Below are 17493 nucleotides of genomic sequence, written 5' to 3'. Positions count from 1 at the left end.
AAAAAGCACACTTTTACAACCTATTCCTTGGTTCTCAAATAGAAGAAAATTGTAGCTTGTACAAACCATGAGTCCCAGGAAATACTGACATATACAACCCTAAACCTAATTTGTTTGTTTGTTTTTGTTATATATCAGTCCTAACAAAAATATTCAAGACCTTTCATTTCTATCAAAGTGCAATATACCGCATACATAATTCCACACCTGTAAACCATATAGTATACATGCCATGCACTTATCCATAGAAGTTTGTGTGAGAAATTGCAAAAGAAGTATGAATATATTGTGCATGTTTGTTCTGACAAGGACACTGTGCAAGCAAGAAATACCTATATTGCATGTTGTAGAATAAAATTTACTAGTAACTTCTGTGCCTGATCATTACAAAAAACCTGACAAATGCTCCAATATTAAGTCTTGTGCTTCAGCTCCATCCTTGTTAGAGAACTCTGAGCTATTGATTTTTTCGGGGAGCTGAGTTACCTAGTAAGCTTGTTTTTTCACTAGCTTGCCCCCCCTTCCTGCCCTGAAGTATGATTTCCTGCAATAATTTAGTTGTTTGAAGAAGAGAATGTACTTAGCTAAAAAAGACTTCCAAAAAAGGAGTTACATAAATATTTAGCACATTTAGAAACAGCTAATTGCTTCCTACCATACTTAAAAGCTAGGAAGTAAAAGAGTTTTAAAATTCTTAAAGTGAAATAAAAATACTGCATAACATAGTCCTGTATAATGTTAAATACTCTCTCAAATTTAAAGCATAAGTGACCCAGAGGACTTCCCACATTTTCATTTAAGTTCTTTTTTTGTGTAGTTCATGTGGGGTTTTGCATACATATTTTCTTCATATTTCCCTTCCTGAGTTTAAAGCTTTCCAATAGGTTTGTAGCAGGCATCAGGCTGCCACATGCGAAGGTCAACAAGGACTTGGTTGAGCTTTTGCATCCAAAGGTTACGCTCTTCTTTAGTATCAGCAGACAGCCAGTTCCTAAAAGGGAAAGAATCCAATGGATTAGATGCATCTTTCTCCACCTCTACTTATTCTGAAAAATGTTGAGCTGATCATCCATCGAAGCCCAAATAGCAGGAGAAAAAATGAAGCCAAATATTCCACAATCCTGCTACCAAGCTACCTGGCATTTCCGCTTCTGAAAAAGTTGAGTTCTTTGTCCTCAAGTCTGAAATGGGACAGCAAGACAAAACAGAACTAAAAGTGAACCAAACAGTTCAAGTGTCACCCCAAAGTCTTAGCATTTAAATGAGCTTTGCATTGGCAAGTCAATGTTGTAAAGCTCCTATGTCATTAAAACTATCACTTGAGGCAAAACACCCCTCCCACACATATCCCACAACCTTCATGATTTTATCCACTCACTTTGTAACACAGAGTGTGTCTCTGCATTGGCTGACAAGAGTCTCTCTGTCATCCTCCCTCTGAGGTCGGACAGTTATTAGTTCAAAAGTGTTGGGACGGGCACAGAACTCCCTGTTGGCAGGTTCTATCTGATGATTAGTGCAGTTAGCCAAGTTTATCCGGCCCAAAGGATGCTGGAAGTGAAGTTAGTTCATCAGTCAAGAACACTGCAATCAAGAGTAATTCTGAACAACATATGCTTTGACAATTTTTGCCATATTGAGTGACACCCCCTCCAAATCAATTACTCCATTCCAAAAGAGGGATTCCACTTGCATTTATGAGTCATAGCTGAAGCAAGACAGTATAGACAACAGAACATGCCCACCTCAGTCACATACAATACAGCTAACAAATCTATCCCTTACCAAAAGCTTAGGCTCTAGAAAGATATATCCTCCCTTTTCTTTATTCTTTAAAAAAAAAAAAAAGAAAAGCTTTAACTCTCAAATTCAGGAGAACTTCATAATAAAATCCAAACTGGTAGTGTAAACCCTGTCAAAGCCTACAGAAAACAAGCACTTTAGGGATGCTTGCATCATTCTTGTCAAAGCCTGTAAGCATATGGATTCATCTTCAAACATACAACTAAGGCACCTAAGCGGCAAGTCCAGCAGCTTTAGCTCCCTCTATAGTAAATAGCTAGACCCCTTCAAAAAGCATTTCAAATTCAAGGCAGTTATCTCTTTCTGCTGACTGCAGACAGAGGCTTAACTCTATGCCTAAAGTTAGTTACAGACCTTGGCTCTGATTATTCACACCTACAGAATATCTCATCAGGGAAACATCACAAGCTGCTCTTGGCTTGGAGAAGAGTTTGCTATTTATTGGGCATGTTCACTATACTATTCCATAGATAGTTAAAATAACCTGAGTTACAAGAAAAAGAAGGATAGTTCTATTCCAAGGAACATTAAGAAACAGGCTGCATGTTGGTGATACATGTACAGCCGTGGAAAATTTATTTAAAAAAATACCATGATTTAAAGCAATCATTGCCCAATACTGACAATGCTGAGCTACATCTATCTCTGCATGATAGAACAGATACAGTAGGGGTAAGGGGAGGAATTTAATAAGGACAGAATTTAATACTGCTGTAGATGATAGTATATCAAAAGAATATAGCTGATCCTTACAAGCCTAGAAGATTTTCAAGAACAGAATCTGGAAAACAAACCAAAGCTGCTTTCTTGCAGACAAAAGTAGAATAGGAACCTTTTTCTTGCTTAACTCAAATTTTTTGCCTATCTTCTATTCCAGTAGGCAGAGATTTTTTCCCTCTCTCCTGGCAGGGAAAGAAGATACATTGATATATTTTGGCAACGTCAACTATCAGCATATGGTCTTCCTCTGTTAGCAGGGAAGAAACTAAACTCAGGCATCTGGATTGGCATAGAAGACCCAAAAGGACCAGAGTTTGCCACAGAGTTTGGGAAAGAAAGTGTTCTGCCAACAAACAAGCAAGAGTTTAATGGTAAATTGCTTAAGTAAGTCAGAAAAACCCTCCTGAAAGCAGTCTTTAAAAGGGCCTGGAAATATGTCAGTGCACACTGCAAAAACAGGCTAAGGAAACAAGAAGGTTCACCTCAGTGACAGATGAACCTCTGATTTGTCTCATTAGCCAGACAATAACTTAGGTTTCCATGAGAACCATTTAAAAAGCACCAGTTTCAGCTATAATGTGGAGCTGCAAGAAAACAATCACCACAAATAAGATGGTTCATAATCACAGCTATGCTTCTGCAATATAGAAGGGTTGCCCACTCCAATTCTTTACCATATTAAGTTAGAGTTATTATTTTGTCTAAAACTTAAGGCAACTAGATACAGTCTGCTTAAGCTGTACAAGTCCGATGAATTTCAATTAAATTAGTCATATGACAAGTGCAATGGAAAGCCTTAAGACTAAAGGAGAAATTAAATATGGATCTTTCTCCACTTTTCCCCTTTCCCACTAGATGAAGTGCTCAGTTTCTAAGTTTGCCCTGATTTAAGCCAGATTTATGAAGACAAGTCCCCTCCATTCCCCAAGGAAACTTTATGAGCTTGATTCTCATGCTTTGAATATACTTACCTGTTTTAAGCCTAAATGTTACTATCATTAAAAAATGAACAGCAGTTGTGTAGGGTACTACAGAACTTTAGACTTGAGCTTTTTAAAACAGCATTACCTTTCGTTTTTCATCATCTGGGTATGTCCAGTAAGATATACAATTTCCAGACAGCACACACCAGCGCCTGTGCCATGCTCCGAATCCACTAACATCTTCAAACATAGTCTTTAAAAAAAATAAAAAAATAAAAAATGGGGTAACATTATATCTTGAGCTTGGTCTGTACTAAACTATTTTTCTACCAGAATGGTTTGGCAAGTACAACCCTTCATAGGAGTAAACAGAGAAGGAAAAATGTATACTGGGGAAGACTTCTTTTGGTACAGTATATTTATTTTCCAGATAGCATAGAAAGTGGGCTTATGCCATCATTCTCAAGTTTGCAGCCTTTTGCTCAAAATACACCTATTACTGCTATTTCAAACTACCAAATTTTCATATTGACAGTGGTAAGCATTCCCATTATTTTAAGATAATGAAGGGTTACTTATAGCAGATACAGGATGAATGGTTCACAGAACATGTATTACTATAACCTAGTTTATTAGTAGTAGGTATTTAAGTAATCTTTGGCTTATAATTCATGATTACAAAATGTTTGGGTATTCTACAGGCCACACTCAGGAGTCCAGTCAGTTTAAAAGAAATTGATTTTTAAATGTTTGTGTTAGCAGTTATTTTACTGGATGCAGGATTATGCCAGTTTCAAGCCCCATTTCCTTAGTACTGAAATGGCAAGTTTAGTGTCCAACTTCTATTCCTGGTCCCTTGAACTTGTACAGAACTTTTTTTTCCAATTAATTTTTGTATGTTGTGTTTTTCACTCTTCACAGTTCAGATTATAATTTTTAATGGTGCAGGGAGTTTCTAAACCCTTACTCTGAAAAAACTTAATATGCATGTACACCATTCTTTAGGTTTTACATATTGTATATTAGAGGTAAACAAGGACTTTCTTAAATTAGTACACAAAAGCACAGGATAGCAAATACCATAAGCATGTGAAATGTTTGCACCTAATGAAATCTGTTCAACTTCTATTAAAGGGAAGAAAGAGACGAAACTGCTTGAAAAGAATCTAAAGAAATTCTGATTTCTGAAAACACCAAAATAACAGCAAATGTTAGTGTTTTGCTCAAATATTTTCCTAACACATTTACTGCCATCTGCTGTACATTATCTCAACAGCTCCACCTATTAGGCCCAAGTACCAGCTGCATTTTCTAAGTCCAGTTTTAGAGAGAAAACTGCTCAAGGTGTTTCTCAAAAAATACTGTCACTTCCTTGTAAGCCAAAAGTCTGTGAACACAGTGGGGGAAGAAAAAAAAAAAAAAAAAGTCTTTTGCTAGGGAGAATTTGTTTTTACTAGACAAAAAAAATCCAAGACGACCTGTAAAAGTTTCTGGCAGGGAAATTAGAATCTCATCTTACATCACAGATTATAGCAAGGTTAACTGAAGCTCAGAATAACAAGTGAACAGTGTTTAGAAGAAAAAGATATATAAAATCCTGAAAAGTATCTTTAATATAAGCATGTTTAAAAGATAAACTAGGAAAATTTTGAGGTCTGGCTCAGAGGAAAAAAAAATAAGCCAGTTTTAAGCTTCACAATCACTACAAATACACATGTGAAATTAAAAAGTGACTACTTTTAATAGGACCTGTAATTTCCAGGGAAGGAATTTGAAGTGAATACCTTACCAAGAACCCTTTCTCCTCCACAGAGGAGTCCACTTGGCATTTTAACTTTAGATATATATGACCTTCCAAAGGAGACAAAACAGGAACCTGCAAAAAGTAAAACATTTAGTGATTTAATTTTGACACGTCTCAACTCTACCAGTTCAAGCAAGCCACCTGCACCAGGATGTTAGCACTGTCTTGTTCTTAGATCTTCAGCCAGAGAGAAGCAGTCAGTCTCAAGCAAGACAGTAATAACCACTTTTTGTTTCAAGTTCATTTAGAAGCTTTTCAAGACTTATTTGCTTATTAGTTTGCTCAGGACATATGCACAAACATGCTTCAATTTAGAAAAACAGGCACTCCAAGCGTGGTTAAAAACAACACAAGGCACCAGTCCACACCCTGCAACCTTCTGCCTCAGTTTGACATTAAGCTGTGTGGAAAATATCAAAGTGGGCTTAAACAGGATTGGTACTTGGATGCCACAACCATTTCTGGCAGTTACTGATGTAGTAGTGCCTACTCAGATAAATATTTGTATAAGAAAACCTAGAAGGGGAACAAGTAATGAAAGCAGTTCTTCTCAACTGGCATTCAAGGTATTGAAGACGTGTTAAGAGGTTCCAAGCCCTATCTTCTACCACTAAACAAACAAAACAAACAAACAAAAAAAAGGCAGCTTAACTACTGTACCAGAGATTGGTTAAATGGTTATTTGATACTCAAGAGTTTTGAGGAGGAGCATGCAACAAGGACTGCCTTTGTACTTCCCCCAATCCCTCCACACATAGCACCCCATTACATTGAGTGCTCCCACCACTACTGTCAAGGAGTCACATCCCTTCTTTTTTTTTTCCACAGGGAAGCTAAGAGACAAATTGCTAATTCAACAAGCAAACAATGATCTGCAGGGCATTCTACATACCATATTTTGTTGTTTAATCTGAATAAGCAATACTAAAGAATCTTGGAAAAAAAAAAAATCAGAAACATTGCTGCTTTGTCTTACTAGAAAAACCAGAAAGGTTGAAGTTGCTGCTCAAATACAAAGAAAGAACCATTTGCCAGGGAATAGGCATATGTACACAACAATGAAGTAGCTTTTAAAGCCATGGAATCAATGTCGATCAAATGGAATTAAATTTTGCTAATAGTTAAGATGAACAAGAGTAACCCCAAGTAGTTAAAAGTGTACATCTGTAGGCCTCAGTGAAGCCTGCAGAACGCTGAAATAGATGTTATGGTGAGAAATTAATTCAATCGCCTTTGAATTGTAGGCATGCTGCAGCTTCCTCCCAGACACACCTGCACAAGCAGGTGATCAAATAATTTTTACATGGTAGATATACTCAACTAAGACGGCATGCATGGCTTGCTCATGTATTTGGCCCTACAGTACAGCAGAGCAAAATTCTAAGCACCAGGCAGGAGTCTGCATGACCATTTGAGATGCAAAAATAGTACAATGTTTCCACATAATAGAAATAAGTTGCATCAGTCCTGGATTTTTATCAGCAAAGACAACTATAACCCTACATGCTACATTAGGGAACATTAGCTTCTATTGTACCAAATCACAGTAAAATCCATTTCTCAACAAGGGCTTCAAGGAAGTTTAGCCAATTCCCCACTTCAGGTTTGTGGGTTTTGCATTCCCTTCTGTTGTGGTTTAACCCTAGCCAGCAACTAAGCACCACACAGCCGCTCACTCACTTCCCCCCCTCCCCCCACCCAGTGGGATGGGGGAGAAAATTGGGAAAAGAAGTAAAACTCGTGGGTTGAGACAAAAACGGTTTAATAGAACAGAAAAGAAGAAACTAATAATGATAATGATAACACTAACAAAAGGACAACAGCAATAATAAAAGGATTGGAATGTACAAATGATGCGCAGTGCAATTGCTCACCACCCGCCGACCGACACCCAGCTAGTCCCCGAGCGGTGATCCCCCGCCCCCGCTCCCCCCAGTTTATACACTAGATGTGGCATCACATGGTATGGTGTAGTGGGTTGACCCTGGCTGGATGCCAGGTGCCCACCAAAGCCGCTCTATCACTCCCCCTTCTCAGCTGGACAGGGGGGAGAAAATATAACAAAAGGCTCATGGGTCAAGATAAGGACAGTTTAATAAAGTGAAAGCCAAGGTCGTGCGCGAAAGCAAAGAAAAACAAATGATGTTATTCTCTACTTCCCATCAGCAGGCGATGTCTAGCCACTTCCTGGGAAGCAGGGCTTCAGTATGCACAGTGGTTGCTCCGGAAGACAAAAATGCCCCCCTTCCATCTCCCTTTACTTAGCTTTTATATCTGAGCTGACGTCATATGGTATGGAATATCTGTTTGGTTAGTTTAGGTCAGCTGTCCTGGTTACGTCCCCTCGCGAGATCTTGCCCTGCCCCAGCCTGCCATTGAGGGGGGGGGGGCAAAAATGTTGGGGAGACAGCCTTGATGCTGTGCCAGCACTGCTCAGCAGTAGCCAAAACACTGGTGTCTTATCAACACCTTTCTAGCTACTGATGCAGAGCACAGTGCTATGAGGGCTGCTATGGGGAGAATTAACTCTATCTCAGCCAGACCCAATACATATGGAATACCCCGTTGGCCAGTTTGGGTCAGGTGCCCTGGCTGTGTCCTGTGCCAACTTCTTGTGCCCCTCCAGCTTTCTCGCTGGCTGGGGCATGAGAAGCTGAAAAATCCTTGACTCTAGACTAAACACTACTTAGCAACAACTGAAGACATAAGTGTTATCAACATTCTTTGCATACTGAACTCAAAACATAGCACGTACCAGCTACTAGGAAGACAATTAACTCTATCCCAGCTGAAACCTGTCCTGACATAAATTAGAAAGTGTCCTGAAGAATCTATTTTGTGGATTATGAAGTGTACCAGTGAAGAGCTGTGTGACAATAAAGCGAAAAGGCTGTATAACAAATGGAACATATCAGTTATGCAGGGCCTACAACAAACACCATTACTAATTACTAAATAAAGCAGGTCTCAAAACACCCTCCTGTACACATAATGAGAAAATACTACATTCTAGTCAACAATATATCCCCTTCAAAGGCAAGTGGGGTAGAGGTGGTAGAAAGAAAGCAATTTGTTGAACATCCAGCTAGATGAACACCGAAGCCCATAACTAGGCTAGCTTGCATTCTGATGCAGTCATTCAGATATCTACCATAAGAAGTTGGCTGACTGTTGTAGAAGACTATCTGTAAAGATACTCAAAATAACTCTAAAGAATTTGCAAAAAATCGGTTTCTTAAGAGACTTTTGATTACAAATAGAAGATGATAATTTTGCTTAATTTTGAGAGAAAACATACAAAGTTATCTAAACCACTTTCTTCTGAGGGATCTGAGTTAATAGTTAACTAAAACCAACTTTCAGAGATTAAAGACCAATTATCATCAATTTACATAATTCCTAAAACCAAAAATGTATACACCAAGTAAAATATTTTACTTGCACATGTGTACAAATAAGAACTTCACATTTTGATATGTTTAGTACTTTCAAAACTTTAGTTCTCTATGATTGCTTTCTGCTTAAAAAACAAAGGTCTTGATAGGTCTTGACAGAACAAGGTCTCAATAGAATAAGAAACAAGATATTTAGTTCCCGAGTGATTTTAATTTTCTTCAGTGGCAACAAGTTGAGTTAAACCAATAGTTAGGCTGCCAGTCATTTTTCTCTGGTCCTCCATCAGTAGAGTAGCTGATTCTATGTTCTGTGCAGTTCATCAAGAAGTTGGCTCAGATTTCCTGACTAGCAGTCTTTAAGAGACACATTGATTTGTTTTGAAGAAAAACCCTCCTCTAGTGATCTAGGAAGAGACACCTACTAGTTAAGGAAGAACCCTAGGTGGCCTAAGTAACTTTGAGTTCCAAAAGCATGCTTCTTATTGTAAAAGACAAGGAGTAGAATTCTGCAAGTCTTAATGGCTCCTAACATCTTATGTTTAGTTAGTAAGTCTTTGTAAGCATTTTGCTAGAAGAAGAATTAAAAAAAATAAATACTGCAAAAAGGCCAGACAGACATGAGCAACATGTACTAGGAAGCAGCTTCCTAATTGAAGTTGCAAACTAAAGGATCATAGCAACTTTGTCTGGGAACATATAGCCCAACAGTTCTTTTTCCTCCCCTTCAAAATTTATCTAGGGAAAAAAGAAACATGCTCAATGCAATTAGTGTAAAGTTAAGGTTTATAAAAAAAAAAAAGGACACAGTTATACATGAATACATTTTGGTCCTTTCTACCCTGAATTTTAACAGTACACATAAAAGGGAGGAATGAAACTCAAAAACCCTACTGTGGCAGCAGTTTGTTCTGTATTACAAATGCATGGAGCAAGTTAAAAAGCAGCTGTCTGGTACAGCCACAGGCCAAGTCAAAACTGATGCTTCACAGAGGTGATAATTTTTTTGTTAAATTATCTGAGAAAAAGGGGAATTCTTATTCATAACTGTCAAAGTTTGCACCTGGAAAAAATTAACCAAGTGATGGTTTCCCTGGAATTCTATTTGAACCTTGTGCTTGTGCTACAGCTTACTAGTCCAGTCCACTGTCCTATCCTAAAGAGTAAACTAAAAAAGTTCAAACCCAAATTGCTGAATATAATGTGAAAGCTGATTCCCATAATTCTAAGAGCAAGGGGTTTCCAATAACCAAGCCATACACAAAGTAAGATTTCTACGTGTAGTTCTGGTTAAGAGGAACACTTATGCTGAAGAACCAAATTTGGTACTTCTGAAGTTCACGCAGTCAGTAACAGCAGTGTAATTCAACTGTTAAGCTCTAAGAACTGTTTCAGTAAAGGAATCTGGTTCTATCTGCAAAAAGTAAAACTTCTAAAAAGCAAGTTGGGATTATTGCAATATTTTGGTTCTAATCTTATGCACAAACAACCAATTCTTGTTACTTCATCTCTCAGAATCTATGATTGCAATACTACTATCATCACAATAAGACTTAATTAGCCAAGAAGAAAATTCATTCTTATGCTGCTGTTTGGATAAAGCTGTAATTTAGTACTACCATAAGATGTAGTAACTTTTGAATTAATTTAAGTTAGTTTAGGGTAGCTGCTGGCATAAACACCTATTAAAATAGGTTTTAGATATAAGATATTACAAGGTTAGAGATTGCAATGAATGTAAGAATGTATTTTTTAACTTCTAATGGTAAGAGCCAATAAACATATTCTGTTTAGACAAGGAACTAATGGTATAAAACTCAATAATAGCTCTCTTTCAAAAAATATTAAGATGGTTTTCTTCTACAAATTTAATTGGGATATAAAAAGAAACTCATACTCCTAAGTATATTCAAACAGCAATTTTTAAGTCAATTAAATGCAGAAAATTTCAAATACTTCATTATCATTAAAACATGCTTAGTGTCTTTAGTAATAACTGCAAGACTGTAAGAGCAACAAACAATATGAAGACCACGTACAGAGATGCCAACTGCATACATCAATATTTTTTTGAGTGAAAGCAAATCAGTAACCAAATGCCTCCATTATCTTTGCATAACTATACCTTACATTGAGCTACAGAAAAGAAAGAACATCTGACATAAGTCTTTCTGTTGTATCTCAAAATTACATTTAGACATACAAAATTAAATATGAGTAACAACTATACATAAATTTTTTTAACATATATATAACTAACATATATATATAAACCTGTATGTTTCAGCTCTAGGATGGTAATTTCTCCTGAAAACAGTAAACCCAGACTCATATTCATTTCTTTAGTAGTACGCAATTACCTTTGGATTAGTAACCAATAATTTCCATTACCTTGTCCAATGCAAATTTGGCATTTCCTACAGAAGACAGCGATAGCTTGTGGGATCCAACAAGGATGAAATTAGTAGTGCGTACAGCATTAGGGCCACCTGGACTGGCCATGGCTGTGGAGAAAGAAATTAAAGTCAAGTCATAACACAACACACAATCAGGCTGCTGCAAGGCCTAAAAAGGCTTTATTTGTACTACTGTGTGCGTGCCCTACTCTGTACTCCAGGAGAAGTACTCTTTGCAGTACAGCCCAGCAGCACATTCAGACAGTATGTTGATGCACACCATTCCTCCTCAATAGATCTTTTCTTTCAGAAAGAAGTTTTGAAGTATTCACAAAGGAGAAGACAAAGCATTTTAAGAAGTCTCAGGGGGACAGAGAGCACTCTAGGGCACACTACAAAGTGCACATGCCCTGCAGGTAGGAACATGACTTTCAAATCTCTTAACCTGTCCAAGTGACATGCTGCAGTCTTCCAGAATTTGCACACCTATATTCCTCTTTGCACGCCTATATTCCTCTTTGCACTTATATCAATAGAAACAAGTGCTATAGCTCAGGCACAGGAATCTGCCTAGTTGCAGCAGCATGGTAGACATTCCAGAGTTAGTTCATGAGCTCCTTATTGCTGCAATTTGTACTAAAGCTAGGTCAAGTATCTTATACTTTAGTCAGACAAGCGTATAACACATTTTTATGTGGCTAGAAAAACACTTGGAGATACTGCTCTTCTCCCCCAAGAGTCAGAAATATAAAAACACTACACACAAGCAATACTTCAGAATCAGTTCGTATTTTCAAGTTTGCTCTGTATTACTTTTTTGACATCAGACTCTAGGTTAAAAATCTTAAAATTTGTTTGAGTTCACCTTTTCAGGAAAAGGATGTAAGCCACAGGCATCTTTTATGAGATATTAACTTTGATTTTGTGAAGAGATCTTCCATTAAACATAATGGTAACTCAGAAATAAACACAGGGCCAGTTTCTGGGCTGGCAAACTGACATAATTCTGTGTTTATTACTCCCAAATTATCATCTGTTACAAGTATTATTTATTGATACACTGCTTTAGACAGCAAGTGTAGGTTATTCATCTTGGCATAAGATGTTTAGATTTCACTTACCTGGAGTAAGAAGGGTGCTTTTCTAGAAAGAGAGAGAGAAATAAAAGCTTAGTGGAAAAGTAATTTCTGACAATTTCTACAGAAGACTAAGCTAGGTTAGAAAGAAACTAGATGTGAAGTACTTTAAAAACAAACAAAAACAACCTGAAAAGAAAGTCTGAATAAGTGTGTAGTAACTGCATATTGCCAGCATTACATATTTAGAGCTGTTACCTATTTCTTGAGCTGATGGCTGAAGAGTTTGGCAGAAAGCTGGACAGTTTATAGTTTCAACTAAGGGACACAAAGAGCCTACTATGGGCACAGCCTTATTCAGTGTGAGAACATCGCCTTTGAAAGTAGTCATAACCAGATCTTGCTACAATATTACATTCATACTTACAGAGGTAATAGATGTTAATAATCTCTTTGGAGTGATAACCTACAAAAGAATATAAGAAGGTAAATCCAGTTGCTACTGAATTTGTCCATGTTAGTGTGAAAATTAGACAGTGAAACTACTGAAGGCTTATCTAAATAAATTTTGAATGGATACTAGTTGTTGTAATGAGTAAGTCTTGTTTTTTGACGGGATGTATTTCAGTGGAAGGAATGCTACATATTAAAGAAATATTTACTGCAAAAAAGTATACATTAGCTTGGGATGGACAGCATGAAAAAAGCCAATCTTAGTAGACCTTTTTCCTTCATGTAACAGGGCTTCAAAGTTACATTTGCTTATTAAAGATAAGAGTTAACAATACAAGTACAGAGATGTTCAATGTGCTACTGTTGTACATTATCTATATTTTGAAGTGGAAAAATCTCAAAGTTTAAGTGAGACTGTGTATTAAACATGAACTGGAATTATGTACTCATCTATTCTTGAAGCTGAAAGACAAGCATGAGAAGCTTGTCAAAAAGCATATACAGGATGTCATCAGCAAACCGATAATCCCACATCAACAACTTACCTACAGTGCCACAAAAACATTCAGTTTTAAGCAAAGATTCCTCTAAACTACAGCACAGGAGAGAAAGAAACCCCAGACTTCAAACTGGTTTTATTGGGGGATAGGTGGAAGCATGTTTTCCCTGTGCCAAATGTAAGTAAATATTAAAGAAAGTTCCTATTTCTGTTTGTAGAGACAGGATTTTAGTACTCATTCCAACTGTTTTGAAAGACACTCAAGTTTCTTGTTTTTATTAAGTGACATATATCTTGACAAGGAAGAAATCAAGCCTAAAAATCATTAATATGCTGTGTGCCCAGCTATTAGAATGACAAGAAGGAAAAAAAAACCCAACTAAAAACACAACCCCCAAAAAACCTCCAACCACCTCCTGAAAGCCACTGGCCTGTCTGGGGTCACAAAGCCTTAATAAAGTACAAACACTTGAAATGTACACCCTATCCAAGCTGAAATGTTTATGTTCAAGGAGTTAAAACATTTTCTTAAAAAAATAAGCATCTAGTGCTTTTACTTAACACTGGGAAGAAAGAAAAGCGTTGCAGTTGACCAATAGAGCCTTTAAGACAAACCAAACTGCAGGATAGGGCATATTGACTGGTGTAGTTTAAATAAAGTGGAGAATAAGGGCACTAAATCACTATTAGAGGCGCCACACCTAATAAATGAAAGTTTGCAAAGCACAGCATTTGGCAGAACTAGTAAGATGACTTCTCCTTCCTCTCCAATATATTTCAGACTCAACCAAGTGCTGCAGGTCCAATCTACTAATAGCTGCAGGACTCCATAACCCATCTGTCATTGCAGATGTTCCAAGAAAGAACAAGAAGAGTAAAAGCAAGCAACAGATTTTCCAAGACTATTAGTCAGTTCTCCCTGAACACTGCAGTCTTCCTAGTGTACCTTCTGTTGAAATACAACATACTGATTTTCATGTTTCATTTACCTTAGATTTATTTGCCTTTTTCCTTTTATCAGTGCTTGTAACTTCTTTTCTCTGCACCTGTAAGGCAAGAAGGTATTAAGAAAGTACAACACATCCTTATCCCTTACACATCCTCTTGACAGGAACCAATACATACCAAACTGTAAACTTCTATATTTATTTCGAAGTCATTTGACACATCATGCCTAAAAAGGAAGAGAGGGGAAAAAATAAGTTAGACACAGACTGAAACAAAAGAGGTTGTTGGGGGTGTTTTGTTTTTTTTTTTTTTTTTTTTTTTTTTTTTTTTTTTTTTAAGTTACTCTCTACTTCTTTGCTCCTTAAAACTGTCCAAGGGAGCAGCTAGGTTGTACACAAGAGAAGCTTAGCCATAGTGCTGACTAATAGCTAATCTCTTACTAGTAAGTCACAGTTTGTTCCTGCAGGCCAATATGGCTGTCCGAGATCCTTTCACTTCTACAATAGTACTCTGCAGTGCAAGCAGCATTGCTGGTTTTAAGACTTGAATGTAATACTATTTCAAGATGCCTTTGAGAAGCAAAAGCAAGAACTCAAAGAACAAAAGGGGAGAGAGAACAGGGGCAGATAGAATGCATCTACAATTTCTCAGACTGAATACATCTACCATTTCTCAGATTGCACCCTTCAGTCCACTGCTGGCACACTGTTCTAGAAACAGAGATTGGGTTTTTTGAGTAAAGAGCTTTAAGCAAAAATTCCAGTTGGCTTGGACTTTAAAAAGGGAGTTTGTTCATTTATTTTGGAAGACTTTTATTAACAACCATCCATTTGAACTCGCAACACCTTTTTAGCTAATATATGAGAGTGGAAGTTTTAGTTTTAAGAGTACTATTTTTTTCCAGATACCAAAACCAAATAGCTATATAAAACGTTAGTTGCTGCAAAAGAGAAAAAACGCATCATCTCAAGCAGAGCAATCCATCTGTCATTGCAGGTATTCCAGGAGAGAACAAAAGTAGAAAAAGCAAGAGACAAATTAGCTGATGGATGGTAGAATAAGTCTAGACCACGCTTTTGAGAGAAGTGCATTCCAGCTATTTCTTGAAGCAGGAAATACCGATACCAGAAGATCTCACCATATTTGTTTGCAGAATATGCCATCCTTATAAGAAGATTTTAAACCTTTTTATGCATGCTCCACCATCAGAGTTGAAACTGGTTCCAAAACAGTTTCTTTATACTTACATAATAAATGTCGTAGTAAAAGTAAGAGCGTCTCCATTCAGGGAGCTGGCAGTACTTGCTAATGGAGTTGCAACCATGTTTTCTGCTCCAGATCTCAGTATTATTACATAGTAGTAATTTGCTGCTTCTGTAAATACAAATCAGATAGGTTTGTTAGCCAGAGGTGTCCAAGTATCTAAAAACCCTCAAGTACTGCATTGCCATTAAACACATCTCTGTTTCACCCCACTTAAACACTTGGTTACAGTCAAGATTTGCTTATAAACTTACTCTTAAAACAATCTATTTTTCCTACTGTCTCCACAGGATTCACAACTGCATTGCTGCCTGGGCATCTCAGGCCAGACCTACACTACCCAGTACATGAGAGGGGAGAGGAAGAACTTTGTCAGATTCATCAGTTAATCTTAGTTCATTATACTCTGTTGTTACTCTCTAGGCCTGCCAGCTTAACTAGACAGCAGCTTTCACTACTGCCCATTCTCATGCTTTTTTCAGTCCTATGAAGGAACTGGTTATCCAGACAACTCATTTCCCTAACTTTTCACATAAGGGGAAAAAAAAGAAAGATTACCACAAGGACACATCTCAGTAGTGTCAGGAGATAATTTGGAATTTGTGCAGCAAATTGTTGAGCAGTAAAGCAAGAAAGCATTGCATAATGTCATACCGCATTTAAAAAAACAAACAAACAAAAAACAAAAAACAAACAAGCCAAAACAGTTTGAATGCTCTGTTGTGTAGGACAAGTCACAACTTTCAGAACAACTGTTGAAGACTGCAGTAAGCATCAATTTGTACTCTTTATATTTGATGTTCTCTTCAGAGATGAAAGTACTTAATAGAGCTTCTGGTGCACAATGTATAGCAAATGCTGCACTTCCAGAATAAAAGTTTTGATGACAAATAGTTCATAGTTGTTTGTTTAGACAATTTGGTTTTGAGAATTACTGATAGAAATGAAACTTATATTTTTGTAACCATTAGGGAGGCTTTCCTATAAACAGAGATGAATTCTCTTATGCAACAAGAACTGTAACATGTCGGGAGTGGGGTGGGGGTGTAAATTAGGTCAGATATTTACATTTATATTGTTGGCTGTAGTTTTATTTGAATATATAAAAAACACACTTTACATTTCATAGGACAGTTAAACAAGAAAACAAGACAGACATGTGAGTTCGTTAGTAGAACGTTTTGCAACAAATATTAAACAAGAGTTTGTCCAATGACTTTTGTCCTCAAGTTTTAGTGAGGCAAGAAGTAGGAACCTGTCTAGCTACAATCATATTCTGTAGCATTATATAAAATCGCACAGGTAGGCTTGCAGATTCTTTAAACAACCCCCTGACAGAAGCTTACTATGTTCCAGGATAAGTCTCTAGACCTACAGAGAGATATTGCCAGATATTCTTCCAGAACAAAAGAAGAAACAAATCCACATTTTAATGCTTTAATGACTTAAACGTGACAAGATAATGGAAGACTAGTCTTTGTAAGTTAAGTATTTTGGGCTGTTAACAGAAGGACTGTAAAAAAATTGAGCCTTAATGAGCATTTCACAACACCAGAGAGGTCAGAATTTATTTAGTGATATTTAGTGCTAGATTTGCATCCATCAAAAAAATTCCAAGGCAGCAAGAAAGAAGACAACCTGAGATACAAAATTCTACTTCCTCCCCAACAGGTTACAGAGGACCACAAAGATCTTAAGACTGGCCAGGAAAAAGTCTTGACAAGTTTCTTGAACCTCACAAGCCAGAAAAGGATGCAACTAAAACAACCGTGGAAAAATTTGAAAACTTAGCCAAAAAGCAGATCAATTCAATGTAATTGCTAAATTTTCATTGCTCCCAGAGTTCTGAGAAACACCAACACAGAAGACAAAAAAACAAGAATGAACCAGAAATATACGTAGGGAGGATGAAGGCGTAAAGCTTTCAGTGGCTAGTTTTACCTGGCTTTTGAACCGTACCACACACAAAGTCTGCTTTTAGAGGTAGACGCATTTCTGAAATGGAAACAGATCCCCTGGATGGAGCAAATTCAGTGGATGTAGAAGCAGCTTTATTTCTTTTACTATGAGGTCCCTCACTCTTCAGTTTATTCAGTTCTTCCAATAAAGCAGTTCTCTTCTCAGCTGCATAGAGAAATCAGTTCATTATAGTTGTAATAGAGGAACAAGTAGTCCTGAACAATTTATATTTTTTTTTGCCAGAAGTATGTAAAATG

The 17493-nt window shown here is 37.1% G+C and overlaps 1 protein-coding gene across 2 annotated transcripts in view; it reads right to left on the bottom strand.

Annotated features, from left to right (window-relative positions):
* The window catches only part of ANLN (anillin, actin binding protein), a 31763-nt gene continuing 14270 nt past the window's right edge, over positions 1–17493 (bottom strand). Inside the window, exons 14-25 of one of the 2 annotated variants that reach the window (XM_052792860.1) lie at positions 17219–17401; positions 15262–15388; positions 14192–14240; positions 14056–14112; positions 12542–12580; positions 12160–12181; positions 11034–11146; positions 9327–9380; positions 5236–5322; positions 3592–3699; positions 1379–1551; positions 1–991 (exon numbers count right to left, since the gene is read on the bottom strand). In XM_052792860.1, coding sequence (XP_052648820.1) covers positions 868–991; positions 1379–1551; positions 3592–3699; positions 5236–5322; positions 9327–9380; positions 11034–11146; positions 12160–12181; positions 12542–12580; positions 14056–14112; positions 14192–14240; positions 15262–15388; positions 17219–17401 — 1136 coding nt within the window. In that variant the 3' untranslated portion in view covers positions 1–867. The remainder of the gene's footprint in view (positions 992–1378; positions 1552–3591; positions 3700–5235; positions 5323–9326; positions 9381–11033; positions 11147–12159; positions 12182–12541; positions 12581–14055; positions 14113–14191; positions 14241–15261; positions 15389–17218; positions 17402–17493) is intronic. The other variant, XM_052792868.1, reaches the window with a different exon arrangement.

Source organism: Harpia harpyja, chromosome 1 (genome assembly GCF_026419915.1).
Source record: "Harpia harpyja isolate bHarHar1 chromosome 1, bHarHar1 primary haplotype, whole genome shotgun sequence".
Classification (NCBI taxonomy): domain Eukaryota; kingdom Metazoa; phylum Chordata; class Aves; order Accipitriformes; family Accipitridae; genus Harpia; species Harpia harpyja.
Note: the sequence above shows the minus strand (reverse complement) of the source record. Positions and strands in the feature narration are given on the sequence as shown.